The following is a 22,963-nucleotide window of genomic DNA, read 5'->3' on the forward strand; positions in this document are numbered from 1 at the left end:
CTCCAAGCTTTTCATAAATTTTAAGAATTCCTTCACCAAAATGGGGGGATAAGTCAAATCCTCCATGAGCCATATATTATATGACCAATATAATATTCCACAGTGACATCATCCTGCATAAAAAGGAAATGGACTCAAAACTATTTAAATTTTTCATTCTAGGAGTGTGTTTTTTACAAGATTTCCTAATTGGTATTAGATTATATAGCTGAGATGAGGTCCATGAAAGTGATGTGTTTGCCTTTGGGTAAGGAAGGGTCATGGCAAGCAGAGATTACATGCAAGTCATCCCAGTCAGCGTGGCTAATCTCATCCCTTTTGGGGACATTGCAGAGCTCTGAAGTTTAGAATATTTCGAAGTTGACTCCATCTAAGCAAAAATTATGGATTTCTATTCCCACGCTCTCTTTCTAAAAGCATGGTACAAGAAGAATATTAACCATTTTCCTCTTTCCGTGATGAAATATTTGGGTGCCCAAAAATTGGGATGTGCCCTTTAAAATTTGTCTCATGGACTAAAACTTAAGCTTCGTTTGTTTCGCGACATAAAAATGATTTGAAAACTATTTTCTAAAAAATGATTATTTGTATCGCTTGAAATAATTAGTTGATGAATTTTATTTTCATTAGCAACAATAATTTATATGTAAAGGTTTTCATAGACAATGAAAATATTTATCATTCATGTATTTATGTAAACGATACAAGCAATCATTTTTAGGAAAATATTTTTCAAATGATCTATTTTCTCCGAAATAAACGTATCCTTAGAAAAATGGATTGAAAATTAAGGGTGGCGATTCCTAACATGACACATAGATTTACTAGAAAAGCTCAAACCCAACACGATACAGCTTGATGCGAAATTGACATAAATCAATACGCTTGAATTGGAATGTGCACACCCTTTGATAGTCAGCTGAGCTTTGAAATGCGCACTACCTTGAATCTCAATGAATACTTAGCTTGTAATTTCTCGTTTCATAGAATCGTTGATTCAATGTGTAGTTGTTTCGTTGGCATTTAATGAATACCGGTGTGTGTGTGTAATGGGATCTAGTCCTCCCATTCTCTCCGGTTGGAATGAAAAGGATAACCTAACTTATCGAAAAGAGAAAAAGAAAGCACTTTGTTGTCACGACAAAGCATTTTGATGCTAACACAAGATAACACGAATAGTCAACACTAATGACATGACACGAAGCAAATTGCCACCCTCTTAATTCGAATCACCAGCAGATTCAAGCAGCAACTTTTCCCCCTTAAATATCTCCATCCCTCCCCCATGAAAAAGACAAACACATGCGTAACAAAAAGGAAGGAAAAAAAAAAAATACTAGAATACATACTTCATGGTTGACCGGCAAGCTTTGGGTGTCAGGAAACAGCAGAACCAGTGTAAATACTAAATGCTGTCTCCTACCATTTCTTATCTTCCTGTTCAAAATTTGCTGGACCTCAGCTTCATGTGAATAACAATTAGTGAAGCACGCAGTGGACCGTCAAATAAAAGCTCCAGAAAAAAATAAATAAATATATATATATATATACAGACACACAAACACTATGACATAGACTTTCCAGCAATATTCTTTCTTGAAGAGTAGAGATTCTCATTTCCTTTGTTTACTGATTATTGACATCGATATTACTTATAAAAACTAGACCAGAAAAGAATTCACCCATGCCATCATGATCCATCGCCATCCATAATTAAAGTTTTGGTGCCATATGGGTTATGATTAACTCGATCCGCAATTCAAATCACCTCCTCATAATTTGCATTTTGTCTTCATTTCCCACGTGCTCTGGGGGAAAATGTAGTTAGGAATGGTAGATACCATGAAGCAATCACATGAGCCAAGCAAAACCTAGTAGCAATAATAGTACTAGTTGATTGGAGTTTCTTTTGAAATTCTCCCTCCACTTTATCCATCCTAAGAAAAAGCATAACCTGTCAACAAAAAGGGAAAAAAAAAAAAGAGAGAGAATAGCCCAGAAATCTGCCAGAAAAGGGGTATCTTTGCTTTCTTTATGTTCAGTCTTTTTCTAATCCCTTGTAGTTGTCTATCCAGTTGTGCTTGCAGGTTGCAAAACTCAGAATATGGAATATTCAGATAAAATAGAAGAATTAACTAGCTAAGCTAAAATTCTACTGAGTTAGGTAATGAAAGTTTGAGGCCTAGGATAGAAGAGAGAAAGCCTATGAGCAGAAAGCAGAGGTCGGCTTTCAAAGAAGTATTAATGATGTAACTAATGCACCAAAATGGTGCTTGCCCAGAGTAATACAAATGCACTTTACAGGCAACTGATATGCAAATGCATCCTGCAAACTCCCACGCAATAAAAGGCACGGGTGAAAATGGATGGATCGCAGAACCAAATGTCAATCCTTACTTATGTAGCAAATATCTCGCATACTTAAGGCGAGAACATAGGCACCTCAAGACTCAATTTCCAATTGCAAGACAGGCCCTCTCCGTATGCACCGCCCCACCCCAGCACAAGCACAAATGCAAGCGTGCGCGCGCACATGCACACTGGAGAGAGAGAGAGAGAGAGAGAGAGAGAGAGAGAGAGAGAGAGAGAGAGAGAGAGAGAGAGAGAGAGAGAGAGAGAGAGAGAGGTTCAATTAAAGTTTGGTCAATTTTGATCACCATGTATGGTCTTTCTTCGTGCACCATGGCTGTATTCATTCCCTTTGTCCTTCTAGACAGTACTGTATTAGCCATTTCAGAATTATGTCATTCTAAGAGTAGCATACACAAGAATAATCACTTGTCTACAATATAAGTACAGGAAAATCGCAGAGAAGGTGGTCAGCACCTTCATAGAAACATGACGGAATCGAAGAAGAGCACGCAACCTTAGTTTCATAAACCTTATGTGAAACTTTTGTTGAGAAATTCTGGCGAAACCCCAGAAAAGTTGGTAGCCTATTACCTTACAAGGTTTTGCGTATTGAAGCAATCTTCCAAGCAGCCAAAACCATGTTTACACAAGAATTTGTACTTACACGTATAAGTTTTCTGATAAAGTTTGGTCATGTCTGATACTAATAAAAAAATATTCAATTAGAAATTTCCAATCAACAAGCTGATAAAAAAATCCAAACACGACACGAAATGGGAAGGTAATTGGGACTCTAAAGGAGCCATTGGGCCCACAACATGTGGAAAGATCATTCAATTTCGATGCTGTTTCACCGAAAATCGAGTCAAATAAGGATAGCACAGCAATCTGTATAGCAATGTTTCCAGGAAGGTTGTGGGATCATGCTTCAGACAAAAGCTCCTAAGAACCTATCCAACTTTGGGAGACAGGTAGTTATTGAAGAGTAGATGAAATGGTTGTTTTGGACAGCAGGTGAAAAGCTACTACCACAGATTGCCATGCAGGACCAAATAATGCAATATAATGAGATGGAATAAATGCTAACAGATTTTGTGGAGTAGGTTATTCTTTAAGGAGATCTGAAGAGTGCAATACACTTTAGTGTCACTCATTCATGAATGCTTCGTTCTTCACCTAGAGGTCATTCAAGCTTTAAGGGGAAAATGGATTCTCCACTTTGCTTTGTCCCCCAATGGTAATTGAACTATGACAAGAATTTTTCTCTCCGCGTGTTCTCTGCATGTGAGAAAGGGAAGAGGTGGGCACAAGATAACAACTTGCCAAAACATGTGTTGGGAATTGAAATGAAACGACCCATATCTGTGTGAAGAGAGAGAGAGAGAGAGAGAGAGAGAGAGAGAGGGAGGGAGAAAGGCTATAACAACTATTAAAATAAGACTAACCATTCTGATGATCAATGGTGCCTGTCTTTCAAAGAACATAAATCTATCAACTAATATTTAGAGAATGTAATCGTGTACCATGTACCACTGTTCTATTGGCATCCTGGATGTCTCAATCCGTTCATGTCCCTTGACATGAGCAAATCATCCACTTCAGCATCCATTCAGGGTAAGGATGTCATGTAATGCTTTCAGCCTTTCCATATAACATCCATGTTTCATATTATTATTAGTACTCCATGCACTGAATGCTGCAGTTACTATGATTGCGTGGCAGCATCACCTCCATGAGTAAAATTTCAGAACTATTAATGTTCAGTATATGTAATACCAATTAAGAACAGGAAAAAAGGCAATCGCATTTCTTCACAAACCATCCATCATGAATCTTGACATTTCAATGACATAATTAGTGAATCCACTGAATACTGTCTAACTGCCACACATTTAGTAGATGAGACTGTTTACAGAAAGAGGTCCCGACCATGAAAGTTATTCTTCCATTATAAAACTCAATCATCTCCCATAAGACGGTGTAGTTTCCACATAAAAGTAACTGCAGGAGTGAAAATGACTCAAAACTTCTCTAGAGGGAAAAAAGAAAAGATATAACAACTACCGGTCCAAAACTAACTCTATAATATGGGTCCTGCACATATTTTGATTTAAAGTTTCTGGTTGGTCTTAAGGTCATAGCTTAATAAATAAGAAACAAGCCTCCACTGGATTTCCTGTGTCATCTGATAATCTTATCCCATCCACAAGCTGCCCCACAGGCTATACTTTAAAGGAAAAAGTTGTCTCAATGAAATGTTAAATCATTCAAGGAGCTAATTGTACGAAACTATATGGAAATTTGATAACTGAAAATCCAGTACAGATGAATTACAACCCTTATAGTGGACACATCATTACAGCTAACTCAGCAACTTAAGTTTCAGCTTAATCTACTTTAAAGAATCTTTTATCCCAGCTAAGAAAGAATCTTGGAATTGCACGAAGCCCGTGAAGGCCCCGTCGCATTCAATATTCTAACGCAAGGCAGAATGGCAATAGATGATCTGGTAATAGACAGTGAGTTGCACCAAGTCCTACTTGGCTTATGACATTTTAATTTGATATGAAGATCAGTCAGTTTAACAAGAAGGTACCTTAGAGGTACCTAAGTTTTTCAATAGCAACGGCTGTCAATCTGAATAAAAAAAAAACATCGTTCTTCCGTAAACTGACTTTAATATCTTTCAATATGGCAAAATAGAATATCGGAGGATGAGATGCCAGGAAAACATTATAAAGTACAGTTCCATAGCTGTCCATTTATTAGATTGAAATTATGTTATAGTTATGGCGCTAAATCTAAGTGATATTACAAATGTTTCCCTACTAGTCACATTCAGGAACAGGATGATCACCTCTAATGCCTGACATGTCAAAGTACAGTTATAAATCACATTGAAGCCTGATGCAGAAAATTTCTTTTTGTAATGACTTCCTATAGTATCAAACACCTCCAAACCAGCAGAAGATAGCAATTACATGAGATAAACTCTCATCTTACTTAACTAATCTAGCTTTAAATCACATGGAAGCCTCAAATCTATCAGTACTGATGCAGAATTTTTTCTGTGATGACTTCCTAGAGCATCAAACACCTTCAAACCATCAGAAGATAAACTCTCATCTACCTTAACTAATCTGTCATTAGCATTTCCTATTACTTTCTAGCTTCTGATTCTAAGCAATTTTCAGTTCCAACTTCATCTGGTGCGATCACAATTGAAGCATGCATCATAGTTATAGCAAAAGCTTATTAGAATTCCTTTATTTCTAGAGAGAGGTAAGCTGTGTCAAACATCGGGAAAATTGCACCAAAAGTCATAAGCTTCGTCTATGGAATGCATTCAGATCCTAAACTCTCATCTAACTTAACTAAAGAAATTCTAGTTATAAATCACATCTAACTTAACTAAACTAGCTATAAATCACATGGAATAATGCAGAAAACTTTATTTTTCCTGTAATGACTTCTTAGAGCATCCAACACCTTTAAATCAGCCAAAGATAGCAATTACAGGAGATAAACTCTCATCTAACTCAACTAATCTGTCATTAGAATTTTCTATTACTTCCAAGCCTTTGATTCTAAACAATTTACAGTTCCATCTTCATCTGGTGCCATCACAACTGAAGCATGCTACATCAATCTATAGTTATAGCTAAAGCTTTTATATTTTATTTCTAGAGAGAGGTTTGGCTATGTTGAAAATTGGAAAAAATTGCACCAAGAGTCCTAAGCCTCATATGTGAAATGCACTCAAATCCTTTATATTTCAATTGATGCAATCAAGTCTAAACCTTTTTGAAAAATTTCAATCAAATCCTTCAAATCAAAACATCTCTGATTTCTCCTACATGGCACCCTCTCAAGTTGCCACATAAGCAATATCCAGCAGAAGGTCTTGTGCACTTTACACAACATTCAGAACTTCCAGTGCACTTTTTCAATTAAAATGCACAGCCTGAATCTGTGTGCCCAAGCAAATCAAAATTCAATAATCATCGAGCATCCCTATCATCTTTAATTTCTAATCAAGCAAGATGAAGAACTCCTATGAAATTTCATTTACCAGGGGACTGAGAATACTTTTTTTTTTTGGTAAGGAAGGGGACTGAGAATACTTGCAGTCTCTTTCTACAGAAAATGTCCTCAAGAAAGAGGTAAGCTCTTCATAGTTCCAACAACGAAAGGGCATCCTAATTGAATTAATGAAAGTCGTCTTCCATACTTTGGTCAAAACCCAAAACAGTTTATTTATCTTCTTCAATATTGCAGCTCGTAGCTCTGTCAAATTGCTGGAGAGTTGGGGAAGTATTTGCAGACCCAGATCTGCAAAAGGAATGACCTCCCATATCAGGGCTCGGTAGCCAAGGTAGTCGAATTACAAGCAATCATTGTGGAAAGGATTTAGTCATCAACTGGTATGTCATCTACTGGCCTGGCATTCTTCACATGCAAGAAACGGGAATGGCTCATGGAGCTTAGGAAGGGGATGCAAGATTTGAATTTAGAGGTTCAACATTGCGTTCTCAGCTTCCAGAGAAAAGATATTGGAGAAGTACACATAATCTCCACTTCCAAAAATCATTATACTTGTGGTCTTCAAATAATATTAGCTATCTATTTTGTTGTTTCAATAAACTGATATTTGATCCTCATTCTTAAATTCTGAAAATTCACATCAATCATATTTCTCTTTAGCATCTCATATTAAGTCATTAGCTTGCATGCCATATAGTTATCTGTAATATTCTTCATTCAAGAAAAATAGGGTTCACAGAGCTTAGGAAGGGGCACAAGATCTGAAGTTAGGCAAGGTATATTCACTTCCGAATTTTGGGGAATCCAGTGTGGAGAGTTTACACATATGGGCCCAATCCCCATTAGTTTCTGCTCCTGTAAGGTTTTGTAACAAGAACTACTAAAGACAAGACTATAAGAGAACTAAATGACTGAGATTTTGTCATATGGATCCTCCCTATTGCTGTTTCTAAGCCTAACTCTGCAATTATTCAGTCTCAACCGTATGCAACAGATACAGCTACACGTGCAGAGGCAGCATCTAGGTTTCATACCAGTATCAAAACAGCATCGAAATAAAAAACTATTCTAACCATCAAAAATAGTAAATGATTTAAAATTAAACAAAGAGATTACCGACATTTTCTTTTCCGACTAGACATTGTCTGAAAAATGGCAACATTTTACAAAAGAATCGAACAGCTACTACCACCAAAGAAAACAAAGATAACATAAGGGCCTATCATGAATCTACCATGATGTCGGGTGTAGCAAACCACCCCATGTTTGATTAAGTCCTTTTGAAATCTAAAAGTAAAGATAACCCTTCGTGTGTGGAGTGCCGCGTCGCTCTTCCCAGGGAACCTGAGCAAACCACTAAAAGAACGAATTTAAACTTCCCACCCAAAAGCAAGAGTTTAGAAGCCATAGGCCCATATGTCAGTTGAAACCTTTATTCAAACATCTGCTAATCAAATCTCAACGACATTCGAAATACGACACCCAAAGTCATGACTTAGGTAATCATTCGCGCGTTTCTACATTTTGGAATCAAACGATCGGTCGGACTCTACAAGAACCGTGAACCCAAACAAAACTGAGGACCCAAAAAAGAACATCACTCCGAACAAACCATCGGAAGTTGCAGGCTCTCAAGGAACTGATTGAAGCATCATCTAATAGAGCGAACGCCAATGCATCATAACGAAGGCACGCCCTGATCAGAAAGAACACCTGAAAATTCTCCGAGTTAACTTACGCCCCTTTCCCCCGCGCTTCCCGCTCCAAAATAAAATCAGCTTCAGACCGAACACTCGCGCGGAGGCCTCGTCGAGAAAACCGCGCGCGTTCGGCCGGAGAAAGTAGACGATCGCCGTGTCCGATCGCGATCGAGCGATCGTCGACGGAAGGAGACGGAGTCGAAGGTCTCGCCTTGCTCGTTCGAGCTCGCTCTTCCGATCTCCCGCCCAAGTCTCGCCGTCGAAGAGGAGGACGAACCGTGACGACGCGGGAGCGAGCAAGCTTCTGGGGATTCTGGAATTTGATTTTTTTAGGGAGTTTTTTTTGTCTTCGCTCCTTTTTTCTGTCGTCGTCTCCATAACGACATTAAGCAAGGTGCCCCCGCAAATTTATTGCCGCTGAAAAATAAATTCAAAAACAATTCCCAGCCGAATTTGGAAAAAAAACTTTAAAAATTTTGACCAAAAAAAATTTAAAAAAAATTAAACATTATCTTACGAGTCAGTATTCGTATATTTCAAAATATTTTAACTATTTTGCACAAAATTGAAGTTAAATTATTGAGAGCCCTTCAAATTGTAAAGAAAAAAGTTTAAAATAGAAGACTTCTCAAAAAAAAATAAAAATCAGACTCGTACATAAGTGACCAGAGTATTGGAAAAAAATTCAAATTTGTCATCTGAATCGAACTGATTTTTTTTTTATTAAGTAATCAAATAGAAAATTTACTTTTCGTTGCCCCTTCTTTTACCAAAGAAAAAAATTAAACAATTTACAAACGTGCCCAGCGTGAACGGGAGCACAACGACACTGTGCAAAAGACATCGAATTTGTTCGACGCTCTTCTTGGTATAATTTGTGTGTTATCGTTAATTCGTTATTAGGGCACCGTTCGTGGTATAATTTGTGTTTTTTGTCAAATTACTTGAAAATGTACATGCAATTTAGTTTGGTTTAATTGAATGATTGTTCATCATTGATTTTCCTTGATTGATTATTTGATTATTTTTAATATTGAAAACAAATTTATTTTTTTGGACACAAAATTGGGCCTAGGCCAATCGAACCCGGTCTAGGCACGGGAAGATCCTGTGCCCGGCACCCCAAGCTCAGCCTAGCGTATTAGATGATGTCATGCAACACTCATCAACTGTTACAATTCGATAATCATTTTATTTTAATTTATCACGAGATTAGCCCAAGATGATAGTAACATTTCAACAAGTTTGGCAAGTAGTATTGGAATATAGAACGCAGGAATATCAAGATTGCACTTTGATGGCGACATTGCTAGCAATTATTTCCTTCGTGCAGTTCATTTTTCTTGTCGCGCCACGGTCAATACCACCATGGACACCGATGGCGACACCGCAAGCAACCATTGCAGGACGGTCATCGCTCTCGAGCAACCCCACACAATTGTTGCAACTCTGCGCAGCGGAAACCCGATACCTTCATCCCAGGAGATCGCCAAGAGACGGACATCAAGTCTAAATCCGTCAATATATCTAGTTGAACTCACCTTCACTCGAAAACTTCAAGCCAATGAGTTATAAACTTACTAAGGCTCCGTTCGTTTGGCGGAAAATATTCTCCCGGAAAATATTTTCCGGGTTTTCCGGTGTTCGGGGGGCGGAAAACGTTTTCCGTGGGAAAATATTTTCCTTCCCCCTTCACAAAATAGCCTAAGTCTATGGAAAATGATTTCCGCTTCTTCAAAAGCGGAAATCATTTTCCGGAGCTTCTTCTTCTTCTTCTTCACTAAGGTCGCCGGCCACCGCCGCCTCCGGCCGCCGCTGCCGCCGCCGGCGAAAAATATTTTCCGAAACTTTTTCATATTGATCACCGAACACCGGAAAATTATGTTCCGGGAAAACATTTTCCAGGAAAATGACTTCCGGAAAAATATTTTTCAAAAGGAGAATATTTTCCGCCAAACGAACGGAGCCTAAGATATATTAACTGTTTCACACCACGCCAACTCTTCTACGTGAAACTTTTTCAACACAGCTCACATATGCTGTTTAACAATGTCATTCTCACGTGTAAGCTCATTATTAGGTTTGCCCTCTCTAAATTTAGGTATTCTTTTGCATCAAGTTTGCTCCCTATTAAGTCAGGCATCATTTTGCATCACCATGTCTTGATTAAAATCTCTACTTTGTTGCGTGTGCCAATCGCCACAAGAAGAATATCCACATTTATATATAATCTCTTTTTATAGACCAAACTCTGAAGGTTACCATTGGGAGCAAGTTTTTACACCATAATGCCCACCTTCACCTCAGTTCTCTTTCACCATATTGAGCCATGAAGGCCAGGAAACCACACTGTTCATGAAATTCCTTCTTTCATTGAACACACATTGGGAGTGGTAACAACCAAAGCATGCAGCAGGCGACGACCTCCTACATCTCTAATCTCTTCTTTTCGATCGAACTATGGAGGTTGCCACCGGGACTGCGTTACTATACCACAATGCTCACATTCACCTCAAGATTCACCAAACATATAAACATTAGAAGTGGTGGCAACCAGAGCGAACAGTAGAAACCTAATAACTTCAGAGATTACCAAGAAGGAACCAAAGTTAAAACCCATCATATACTCATTTTCGCTCAAGAGTTATGAGCCACCTACGGCTTCGGGTTAGCTATGCTTCCATTTAACTTTAATTACGGATCTTGCATCAAGTTTACTCCCTCGGGTTACTACCCCACAACGCCTACTTTCGTCTCTTTCGCTAGACTGAACCATAAAAGCTTGAGTGCGCAATATAAACCCAATACTTTCATAGATCACAAAGAAGGAACCTAAGCTCGAACCCATCAATATACTCACTTTCATTCAAAAGCTTAAATCCAAGAGTTGGGCCGACTAAGATATATCACTTGATCAAGTCTGCTCCCTCGCATTATCACACAACAACACTTACCTTCGTCATCAGACTGAACCATGAAGGCTCCTGAAAGAGGCCCTTATCAAACACAGATACCTAGTGGAACCATTGGCTCTAATACCTTTAGGTAGCAAGATTATTAAGAAGGAGCTAAAATCCGAGCTCGTCAATATATTCAATTTGACTCATCTACACTTAAAAGCTCGATGAATGATAGGTCAATTAAAATATATTAATTATTTTTTAACATAACTCATACGTTTCAACATATCTCTCTCTTCAATCAACCACAACAGGGTTGTTGTCCCTAGATAACCACATGCAATTTTTGCATCACAATCTTTAAGCAAACACTACCACAACCACCATTTTCGTTAATGTCTATTGCATTGCTCTCGTTGTTTCATCGTGTGGCATCTGCAATTCCTATATCTAAATTTGGCCTTTCTTTGTCTTTGCCTTATTTAGTAACATAATTGGACTTCTCATTGCTTGCAATCGTAATCTAGGTGTACGAAACGCTCGATCATTACCCACGTCCATTTAGGACATTACATCCAATATTTTCCAAATGATAAATCGAAAATAATCAATTCGATGGACTTCTTATCCCATCTTATCATATAGTCTAATTCCGTTCTTACTCTACCGACCAAACACAGCCTTAGTACACGATATAGGAGCGAGGGAGCATTTCTCCATGGTCTCTATCTTCAATCCACCTATAATTTTCACCAAATAATATTGTGTGTCAAGCTTATTCGTCAAACTATAGGAGTATAAAGATAGATAAACATTTTATTCTTTAATCATCTTTTGTACCATTAAAAGATAGATTGCAGCAATCATACTGGAACTTTTGAATTTACCATGTTCTGTAATTCTCACTCGTGAACTCATAATTCAACCTTTTCAGAAATTAGATAAATTTTTCTCTTTTTATCTTTCTTTTCATTTTCATCAATTGCTGAATTTGATAATGCCTATATATTTTGGTGGTGGTGAGGCGAGGATATATCGAAATTAGATAAAAAAATTCTCTTTTTTTATTTTTTCTTTTCATTTTCAGTGGTTCCATTATTTTAATTCACTTTCATTCTCCTGCATTTTATTTTTTAGCTTTCTGAGAAATAAAGACATTTTTTTTACGCATGATTTCATTTTCAACCTCTCCCAATCAGATCGACCCGTCGTCATGCCTCTTTCGATTCGCCTCTCGATTCATTTCCCGTTCTTCTACTCGACCGCGATCGCTCCCTCTCCCCCCTGAAGTCCGCGGAGGAATCGTCGAGCTCGATCGCGGAATCCGACGGAACCGAGCCGCTCGATCCAGATTTAGCCGCCGCATCTCCGAGGAACCGGAACTCGTCCCGTCCCCTCCCGCCGCCGCCGCCGCCGCCGCCGCATCCGCGATGCCGGTGTTCTCCGTTCCGTCGCCGCCGAGTTCCGGCGAGCTGATCTTGTAGGCACGGTAATGCTCGGTTTCCAAATTCCAGTCCCGTTGATCTTCGTCGGTCGGGTTGGCCCCGCGCGCGGCCGCGAGTTCGAGGGATCGCGTCGTCTGATTCGGGTTAATCCCGCGTTGTCAATGCAGGATTTGTCGATGTGTCCGGACTTGTCGCCGTTTGGCCTGAGAAAAGTGTTGTTTCGGTTCTTTCAATCGCTCCTCGTGATGTCATTTCTGTTGTTTGGATTCTTATGCATTGTTGGATTCGGCGAGCTGATTTAGGCACGTCGGTGATTGATGTTTAGTTTGAGCCTCGATTGCAGTTCAGTAAATGGCTTCGGTTGCGGCTATGGGTTATGTCGCGTCGTGTGATTATGGTGTGCTGTGAATGCCAGGGTTGTTGAGGTGTCTGGGCTTGCTGCTCGGAGTCCGCAACACTCGGTTTTAGTTCGTGATTGGAGATGGCATGGTTCAGCGGGAGAGTCTCGCTGGGGAACTTCCCCGATTTAGCAGGTGCGGTGAATAAGCTCAGCGAGAGCGTGAAGAACATCGAGAAGAATTTCGACAGTGCTCTGGGATTCGAGGAGAAGTCGGAGTCGAGCAATGAAGGTATTCGCTACTCGACGTCGTTCTTTTTTCTCGCTTCTTATCTTAAGTTGCTGTAAGGTTAGACATTTTTGCTGGCCTGGGCGATAGACCTTGGATTGTCATTTGCACTTGATATTTTCGCTTGTCTGAAATGCGATGCGGAAAGATTGGCTCCGACTTCAGATTCGTTTCATGGGAATTGAGAAATTAGAAAGCATTTGCATCTGTGTAGAGACTTTGATTTTTGTTCTCTTAGTTTTGAAGTTCATGTTTTCCTGTACTTCCAGTTTTAGAAGCTCCAGTAACTTGCTGACAGAGAGGCATAACAATTTGAGGAATGAATGAAATAATTATGAGAAATTGTCTACTCATGTTGCTTGGTCATGTGATTCTTGTGTGGATTGTGCACTGTCCATTACCGTGAGGAATGTGAATTCAAGGGCTTTTAGGGCAGTATTAAAACTAATGCCTTTACTGCGAGAATTCTGGCTGCCTTGTTGCTTGTAGCATCCAACTTTTGGGTATAGGACTATATCACAATGCTGATGCATTTATGTATTATGAAGACAAAACTCCATCTTCGTACAATCGATCTTGCAATTGGACATAATATAGACATGGATTTTCTTAAAACTTTTGAACGATTTTGCAGCTATTTTAAAGTTGAAACCTTTCGACAGGTCCATCAGCCCCGGGTATGTGGCCATCAGCCACTGACAGAAAAGCATTATTTGAACCTGTCATCTCTTTTATGGGGCAAAGAAGTGGGGACGGCAGTGAAGAATCATCAAAAGAATCTGGATCTCCAGAGCATCCATCTAAAGCTGAGGAGGAAGAGACAGCTGAAATTGATGGATCACTAAATAGACATAAGGAAAATACTGTGCTTGCTGAAGATGTAAATGAAGAGTTCAAGCTGAAGAAGCATGATGAACGCTCAGAGACAATGGAGGAAACAGAAAAGACAACATCAGATCATGAAGAACTCGTATCTGTATCAGCACCGCCGCATGATGAGCTGCATAATGCTGAGAATATCGAGACATCAAAACTTGTTGATAATGTAGAACAGAAGGAGAGCCTAGAAACAAATACTTTTGGAAGTTCAGTAAGGGCAGAAGCCGTATTGGAAAACCCAGAAGCAGATCAAGCTGAGGGTGGTCCTCCTGTAGCAGATGAATCATCTGTTACTGTTGATTTGCATGAGGTTGTCAGCACAGATAAAACAAGTGCAGAAGATATTATGGAGAAGATTTCGTTAGATCAAATGGGGACAACTGATACCCCTGCTAAAGGTGGGCCTGAGCTATCTGGTTCGCCAACTGTATCTGCAGACGAGGTTGGTAGTGCTGGTGAAGTTTCTAGGGATCGCTCACCCAATGTACTTGCTTCAGAAGACAGTTCACAGATGGCATCTCATGATGCGGAAACGATTGTTCCAACGGCTGAAACTACGCCTGAGAAACCATCCGAAGTTGATGATTCAGTTGAAGTGATTCAACAACTAAATAATGCGCATGCTCGTGAAACTGACGTTCAGGAACAACGTTTAAGCTCAGTGTCAAATGTTTCTGACACTGTAGATGCTGCACAAGAATTAGAGACAGTGAAAAAGGAGATGAAGATGATGGAGACAGCATTGCAGGGTGCTGCAAGGCAAGCTCAGGTACCTCATGAATGATTTATGTGGATGATTGATCATTTTATGTTAGATGTGGAACTCATAGCCTGCTTGTAAAGAATCTGCATTTCCTGTGTCCCTTTGGATCTTTGATTGTAAGATTTAGAGCAAGTTCACCTCAAAGTTAAACACTTATTTTTTCTGCTTTTTTGTTTCAGTCATGAGCTTTCTGAGTGGTTTCTTGTGGTTGTTTAGTTGGGAGCAGAGCTATCTCATTAGGATTCTTTGGCTCCTTTCATCTGAATAAGTGGAAGCTTAATACTCTATAAATGAGCATCAATGATGACATTTCTTTAGTTATTTGTTTTCACACGACTTTAGAGTTGCTGATTTAATTTCAATTTACCTTGTATGGAAAAACATTTTGAAAACCTACGAATTGCTTTAGCATAGAGGTGATGTTGTGATTTGTGAATTGAGTTTAGTTCTTTTAAGCTGATTTCTTTCAGCAATCAACTTGTTTCTTTCTTCATATTGTCATCAAATTCATCGCCATGAAGAGATGGCGGTTGATGGCTAATGCTGCAATTTTTTCATTGCTGTTCTGTGATTTTTTTATCATGGTATGGTCATTGAAGTTGTTAAGAAGGCCGTTAATGAGGCAGTAACAGGAAATGTAATGGGCATGGGGAGTCCATTTATGTGGAGGCACCAAGGAGATTCTCTTTTGGGAAGGTTTAAGGACCCAATTGTCCATAATAGCTGCTTTGAGTGTGAACTTCTGGGTATCAAAGTTTTTTGAAGGCCTTTCTAGTCTTTTGAGATGATAAGAGTACAGCTTGCCTTTTAGTGATTCAAGTCATCAACTTGCTGATTTTCTTTAATGTCTGATGATCAAGTTGTTTGCATGTAAATTTTTCCAAGGTTTGCCTCTCTTAAAATCTGCAATTAGAATTTTGCGAGACTATTATTCTTTCTACATGCCTTCAGAGATTTATACCGGTTTCTATTGTTCTTATTTCCAGGCAAAAGCAGATGAGATTGCAAAGTTGATGAATGAAAATGAGCAATTAAAAGCTCTTATTGAAGATCTAAAGGTACATGGACTTCCAAGGTCCCCACTAGAGTACCATTGCAAGCATACTGCCATGCTTTGAAGAAAATATTTTCAAGATACTACTTGTCCATAATCTACTGTGCGGGTGGATAGCATGAATCAGATGTAACTTTTCAATTTGTAGCCATCGTGTAGCTTATTGATATATATCTCGGAGTTAATGGTTTAAATCCACCAAGGAGATGTTTTCTGTCTGCCTCCATACATACACCTTATACTCTAAAAACTGGGAAAGTATTTTCAGACTCCCATCTGATCACGAATTGTATTCGAGTAAAACGATGTGTACAATGGACATGAATGTGATAGAGAGAGCAAGAGGTTCAGCAGTGAGGGGTATTTTATAAATAGAAAGACACAATTCGGTCTAGTCTTTAGATAATACTTAATCACTATGATAAATTTGTTGCATGACATTCCATTTGCCCATGTGATGCTGAACCGTATTAAGTAAGAAGATTTGTTCCTTGGTAACATAATCTCTGTCCCTTCATTTCTTCTACTTCTTATATTCTAACTGTTGATTAATGTGGACCAGAGAAAATCAAATGATGCTGAAGTTGAGACTTTGCGAGAGGAATACCACCAACGTGTTGCAACTCTTGAAAGAAAGGTGTGTCGTCCATTTCTCGTTGATGTTAAAAGGATGGGTACTATTCATGTGCATAGTCAAAATTTTGTCTTTGTATATCTGAATCATAAGTTCAAAACTTTGTATTGAAAACTTATGGTAATGATTGCCTACGCATATACCTTCATGACAGAGCTGATGTGGGTTTTTCTACATTGTAATACCTTTCACGTGCTAGCAGATATAGAAGCTAATGGTTTTTCTTGTTTACAAAGAAGTAGACTTAATAAGATGGAAAGAGAAAGGTTTTCCATCTGGTCTTTAAGGCACTTTAACATTATTTTCAAGGTTTACTGTGGCTGAGACAATGTCTGGTTATTGAATGAAAGTGAAAGTAGAAATGTGGTTTCTTGCAATAGCAACTCGTCTTGCACATGTAATGCCAGAGTAAAAAACACCAGCATAATAGACTTAATAAGATGCAAAGAGAAAGGTTTTTCATCAAGTCTTTGAGGAACTTTAGCATTATTTTCAAGGTTTGTATGGCTGAGACAAGTCTGGTTATTGAATCAAAGTGAAAGTAGAAATGTGGTTAGTTGCAATAATATCTCATCTTGCACATGTCATGGCAAAAGAAAGTTCAAACACCAGCATCATATTACTCTTCCTCTCTATCGGTCAGTCCTGATCCCACTACATCAGAAAATTGCAAGTACTAGTGTAGTTTTCTAGAATTAGAAGTATGTCCTGTAATATATTTCTCCGAGATACATGTAATTGTCAAAGCATAGTGGTTTATGCTTTATTGGATGTTGTCCCATTTTGATTACAGGTCTATGCTTTGACTAAAGAAAGAGATACTCTTAGGAGAGAGCAGAGCAAAAAAAGCGATGCTGCTGCTCTTCTCAAGGAAAAAGATGAAATTATCAATCAAGTTATGGCTGAAGGTAGGGTTTTGAAGAACTTCTTATGCCATTATATAAGGATTGAACGCGAGGATCTTCTTGGACTAGATGTTCATTTCTCTATTTTTATAATCCACTGTTATTGTAATTTATATGCATATTAATCTGGATGAAGTTTAATGAGAAAAATGAAGATTACATCTCGACGATTTTGGAATGGATTTGTGGTATTTACATCTTCTGCTTACAAACGAGGTTTATCAAACTACCTTCTCTATTGGATGTACATGATTTTGAAAAAACTGTGTAGGGTGATTAATAAATTCATAACCTTGAACAGAAAATGATTGCTGCAGAATTGGGAAAAAACTTCCTGTGCGAAGTTATCCAATAAGATCTCTCTGTCTCTCTCTCTCTTAGGAGTAATGATGATTACCGACTTCTATTTTCAATCTCAGTTTTATTAGAATTTTACATTTTTTATTTTCTGATGATTTTGCAGTCTTCTCTGCATTTTTTTTTCTTTTTGCAATGAGCAGTCTTTTCTGTACTTAGCAAGGATATACATAGGCTAAAATGACATACACAGATACCCTTTTCATTTACCAGGTGAAGAGCTTTCCAAAAAACAAGCTGCTCAAGAATTAACAATCAGAAAACTAAGGGCTCAGGTGAGCAATCATTTTTTAATACTGAAAACATTCGAATCATATTCTTTTCTTTAATCAACTAAGTCAGTTTTGTTAAAAAGTTCCAAGTTATATTTTTACTCGTTTTCCTTTTTTTTTCTGTAAGCTAGATCCGAGAGATTGAAGAAGAGAAGAAAGGTTTGACTACAAAGCTTCAGGTACTTAAAAGTGTCATTTAGTTTGTTTGTGCTTGTATAAACTTTTTCTCTCCTTCACAGGCCACAGCTTTGTATGTTGGGTTACTTTTATCACGCTGAAGCCTCATATGTCTATCACACCCGCTCTTATCTTAGGGAATGTGTCAAGATTTCTGTCAATACTTCTATTGGTTGTCCCGAATCAATTAGCAATTGTTTCATTAGTTAATGAAAGTTCATTTGTTGCCTACATAATTTGACATCCCTGATCATGCTATCTGAATAGATTTTTGTGGGAGTGGTGTGACACATAAAATAACACCAAAAAGGATCTCATGAACTATTACTTCTTTTGTTCTCTGGCTTGATGCAAAAGCATTTGTACTCGTTTGACCTCTAGGTAGAAGAAAACAAAGCAGAGAGCATGAAGAGGGACAAGGCAGCGACAGAGAAGTTGCTGCAAGAGACAATAGAAAAGCACCAAGCTGAATTGTCTTCGCAAAAAGAATTTTATACTAGTGCTCTTAATGCGGCCAAGGAGGCTGAAGCCTTGGCCGAGGCCCGTGCTAACAGTGAAGCCAGGACTGAATTGGAGAGTCGCCTGAGAGAGGCTGAGGAACGTGAAGCTATGCTCGTTCAGACACTGGAGGAATTAAGGCAGACTTTAAGTAGAAAGGAACAGCAGGTCCTCAAATTAATCAAACTCCATTTGTGGCTTTATCCAGTTGAATTTCCGGGAGGTATTATTTCATTGAACATGCCAGCAACTTTTGATCTTGCAGTCAGTTTTCAGAGAAGACATGCTTCGCAGGGACATTGAAGATCTCCAGAAACGCTACCAAGTATGTCCAGAATTCTTAGAATTGTGTAGTAATTAAATTTGACCGTATTCATTGTCATAGATTTCTTTCATGCCTTTAATAAATCTCCAAATTATGTATAGGAAAGTGAACGGCGATGTGAGGAATTGATTTCACAAGTTCCTGAATCTACAAGACCTCTATTAAGGCAGATCGAAGCTATACAGGTTGATAGATGATTTTATCATTGACACTAGTCTTTAGATTTTCTTTTGTCCAAGCATGCAGTTCATGGTTATGGCATCCTCAATTGGTAACAGGAAGCAGCTTCCAGGAAAGCAGAGGCATGGGCTGCTGTTGAGAGGTCCTTGAATTCTCGACTCCAGGTATTTACTTTTTTTTTTATACGGTCTTTATCATTCATTGACTTGATTATACAAATTTAATTGCTCCCATGGGGGGAATCGGGGACCTGTAGGAGGAAGAAGCCAAAGCTGCAGCTGCTGAGGAGAGAGCCAGATCTGTAAATGAGCGTTTGTCCCAGACGTTGTCGCGGATTAATGTGCTGGAAGCTCAGGTTGGCTTTTATGGAGCAATGTGCTAGTACTCTAACATATACTGGAGCACTGATCATCCTTTTATTGTTCAGATTTCCTGCCTACGAGCAGAGCAGACACAGCAAAGTAGGTCCCTTGAAAAGGAGAGGCAGAGAGCATCTGAAAATAGGCAGGAGTACCTTGCAGCAAAGGAGGAAGCAGATACTTTAGAAGGTCGTGCAACCCAGCTTGAAGAAGAAATAAGGGAATTGAAACGTAAACACAAACAAGAGTTGCAAGAGGCTCTAATGAATAGGGAACTATTACAACAGGTCCGATATTCCCGAAATCTGTGCATGTATCTACCTCATGATTACTTTTCTAAATCAGTGAAGCTGTATCTGGCAGGAATTGGAAAGGGAGAAAACTGCCCGTCTGGAATTGGAAAGGACATCACGTATGCCTCCAAGTGCTGTATCTGATCCGAAAACAAAGCCTGGTCTTGGCAATGGTTTGAACCTTTAGTCAGAACTTTTGACTTGGTTGTATCTGCGTTACCTTTGTATCTTATTGGAAATATTTGCAGGAATTTTGACTCGAAAACTTTCAAGCGCCAGCAGCCTGGGCAGCATGGAGGAGAGTTATTTCCTACAAGCATCTTTGGACTCATCTGATAGTATGTCCGAGAGGAGAAATGCTGGGGAGACTAGCATGAGTCCATACTACGTGAAGAGCATGACACCCAGTGCTTTTGAAGCTACCCTTCGTCAGAAGGAGGGTGAGCTTGCATCGTACATGTCTCGTCTGGTGCGGACTCTTTCTATGATACTTTTTGTTTGGAATGTAAAGTTCTAACTTGTGCGTCGGTTTTCCAACTCTCTTGCATCTCATGTCAAAGAATTGATTTTTATTGGGATTTTTCTAAACTTGTAGAATTTAATTCCTTTTGATTTTGTACTGAAAGCACTGTTTGCTTGCTCACTTTAGGCATCAATGGAATCTATTCGCGATTCTCTTGCCGAAGAATTAGTAAATTTGACAGCACAGGTGAGTTTGGGTGGTCAGTCTATCAGTTCTGTTTAAATCAGGTGAGACTGAATTTGCTTTATGCTGCTACAGTGTGAAAAGTTACGTTCAGAGGCAGCAACGATTCCTGGTATTCGAGCAGAGCTTGAAGCACTGAGGCGGCGGCACTCTGCAGCACTGGAGCTTATGGGTGAACGTGACGAGGAGGTAAAGCATTAATTCCATAGGGCCTTCACTCACATTGTCGACTCCAAAATTGGGCATGTCTTTATATTTGTGATGGGAACTATCGGCATAGAATTTACACTTACACGGCAAAGAGAGCAAAAGGGATTCTATTGTGGATGCAAATTTCATGCTCAAAGCACATGCCGGATACTGACATTAGTTTTTCCGACCTGTTGAAAAGAGCCTGATGCTAAATCTGGTGAATGTTAGATGGGGGAATCACAAAGAGTGTTTTATGTATATGCTTCTTTAAGAACATCACGCTCCTGACACTTTTGCACATTTCTAGCTGGAGGAGCTTCGCGCTGATATTGTGGATTTAAAAGAGATGTACAGGGAGCAAGTGAACTTGCTCGTGAATCAGGTATGAATATCTCAGCAGCTTCCATATGGGAAAGTACATTTTCTCGGCTGTCGTTAACACATCCTACTTTTTTCGAGCGCAGATCCAGAAATTGAGTTCATCGATGCGTACCTCTTGATATCTCAACTGGGACATCACGTTCTCTCATCCGTTAGCTCAGGGCTTGTGGTATGGATGACAGAATCCGTCGCGCATGAGTGGAGTCATCCTCCGTCGCTTTTATTTTATCTTCGTTTTTTCTCTGTTTCCCCACTCGTTACGACCTTAGAATTTCTTTTTTCTCCTTGGCTCAGGGAGCAAATATGTGTGGGGCGACCTTTTGATGAGAAGCTGTCTTAAGACTGCAAGTGTGAAGTTTTTGTTCGGGATTTACTCCTGTATAGAGCGCAAAAAGCGACAGATTTCCATAGATAAAGAGCAAAGTGTAATTGAAGTTGACCTGAGTGTACGATTTCTTGTTTCCTAGATGGCTTCTGATTGATCCCAATTTTGCGAGATTAATAACTTTGTCGGTCATAACTTTCGGGTCGAAACGAATCGGTGCCCGTGAAAATATAGTCTAGTAATGGGATTATAGCCGCGTGATATGGAAGTACGTAGAGAAAATGTATTTGTTCATTGTCTGGTTCTCGAACATTTGTTAACTAAGTGAATAAGGAAATTTAACAAGTTTCAACGCATTTTCTTTTGCTCGTGTTATGTTACGATAATTATGTTGAAAATCGAAACATTCTTAATTAAAATGTTTCCATCAGTACCTTGACGAAGTCATGATGCATGTGCACGAGCGAAAACCGCAACGCAACTCTCGTTGCGGTCGGCAAAATCCAACGGTCCATCGGACATTGAAAGTCAAAAGCGAACGCGAGGGAAAGTTGGGGGGGGGGGGGGAGAAAGGGGAGCCGTGTCGCCCTGTGATTGGTCGGCGGGGAACCGGGCCGTGCGTGTTTCGAGAGAGCCGATCCGAATCCCCAAGACACATTCGGGGCAAAACTTTTAATTGAGAAAAATGAGATCCAAAGGGGCACACGTGCTCGGCTCTGAGCAACTCTAGAAGTAGGAAACCTCCAGCTCCTTCTCTCTCTCTCTCTCTCTCTCTCTCTCTCTAACTAACTTCTTTGCTGCTTCTCTACACCACACTACCTCGGATCCAACTGTCTCGCCCGATCCCCCCCTCCATCGGCGCACGTTAGCACCAAATAATTACACCCCAATTAATGGCAACGGTTCCGAGGTTTTCATTCTTCTTTTTTTTTTTTTAATATACTGTGATGTATACGATGAAATACATTCTATTCCGATTATTACAATACGTGCGCTAGGGCTGTAGAATTGTTTAAAGATTGACTATTTTCATTTTCTTATTTTATCATCCTTTGCAATAGAAAAAAAAAGCTGCCTCTTTTACGCACTCACCCGATTAACTTTATGTTTCGATTTTAATGAAGACGGTATCATTCTCTCTATACTCTCGTTTTAAGAATTGAGATGAAGACGCGTCTACCAAAATTTTAAATACCGTAACTCTTTCAAAAAATCCATTATCGAAAATAAATATAACATGACAATTGTGCACAATTTCTAAGGATATAATTTTCATAGTTCTTCGATACCTGAACAAGTAAAAAGCGCACAATCGATCTCTGAACTTATTTTGTTTTCTCGAGGGTATGTTCAAGCTTGAGATTTGCCAAATCAAGATATCTTAATCTCCAATTCCGATGCAATTCTTTGACATTATAGTATCGCGATCTTTCATTTGGTTCATACAAAATATTTAATTATATTGGTCGGAACGAGGGATTAGAAAAGCATCATTAATCGCCACATAAATGATTATTGGCCTATTATGTTTTCGAAATACTCTCTCTCTATCTCTATAAACAATAAAATGATATTTTATAAAATATAAAATAAAAA

General features: G+C 39.0%; 1 protein-coding gene and 1 long non-coding RNA gene across 6 annotated transcripts; one reads left to right on the forward strand and one right to left on the reverse strand.

Annotated features, from left to right (window-relative positions):
- Positions 1–1,533: 1,533 nt before the first annotated feature.
- Positions 1,534–6,437, reverse strand: LOC115678466 (uncharacterized). Of its 2 annotated transcripts, none has more exons than XR_008816534.1 (3): positions 3,876–6,437; positions 3,490–3,630; positions 1,534–1,937 (listed from the first exon to the last, which is right to left on the reverse strand). It is a non-coding gene; the product is annotated as an uncharacterized LOC115678466 (long non-coding RNA). The 2 variants fall into 2 exon arrangements; XR_008816535.1 differs by having other exon boundaries at positions 1,534–1,954.
- Positions 6,438–12,172: 5,735 nt separating this feature from the next.
- Positions 12,173–21,479, forward strand: LOC115678259 (golgin candidate 5). 4 transcript variants are annotated; one of them, XR_004005362.2, is made up of 21 exons: positions 12,173–12,485; positions 12,609–13,070; positions 13,730–14,715; positions 15,696–15,767; positions 16,326–16,400; positions 17,191–17,305; positions 17,873–17,934; positions 18,063–18,110; positions 18,490–18,774; positions 18,872–18,931; positions 19,033–19,116; positions 19,210–19,275; positions 19,368–19,466; positions 19,539–19,757; positions 19,834–19,936; positions 20,012–20,232; positions 20,413–20,472; positions 20,545–20,658; positions 20,969–21,043; positions 21,126–21,211; positions 21,337–21,479. XR_004005362.2 is itself a non-coding variant. In XM_056311176.1 (21 exons), exons 3-21 carry the CDS (start codon positions 12,923–12,925, stop codon positions 21,159–21,161), a joined length of 2,928 nt encoding a protein of 975 aa, XP_056167151.1. In that variant the 5' UTR covers positions 12,173–12,485; positions 12,609–12,743; positions 12,857–12,922; the 3' UTR covers positions 21,162–21,479. The 4 variants fall into 4 exon arrangements, 3 of the variants coding, with proteins under 3 accessions (XP_056167151.1, XP_056167150.1, XP_056167152.1); XM_056311176.1 differs by having other exon boundaries at positions 12,609–12,743; positions 12,857–13,070; positions 21,126–21,479; XM_056311175.1 differs by having other exon boundaries at positions 12,857–13,070; positions 21,126–21,479.
- Positions 21,480–22,963: the final 1,484 nt, after the last annotated feature.

The sequence above is a fragment of the Syzygium oleosum genome, unplaced genomic scaffold (assembly GCF_021117445.2).
Source record: "Syzygium oleosum isolate NSW1041296 unplaced genomic scaffold, Sole_v2.1 Sole_v2.05, whole genome shotgun sequence".
In the NCBI taxonomy this organism is placed as follows: Eukaryota; Viridiplantae; Streptophyta; class Magnoliopsida; order Myrtales; family Myrtaceae; genus Syzygium; species Syzygium oleosum.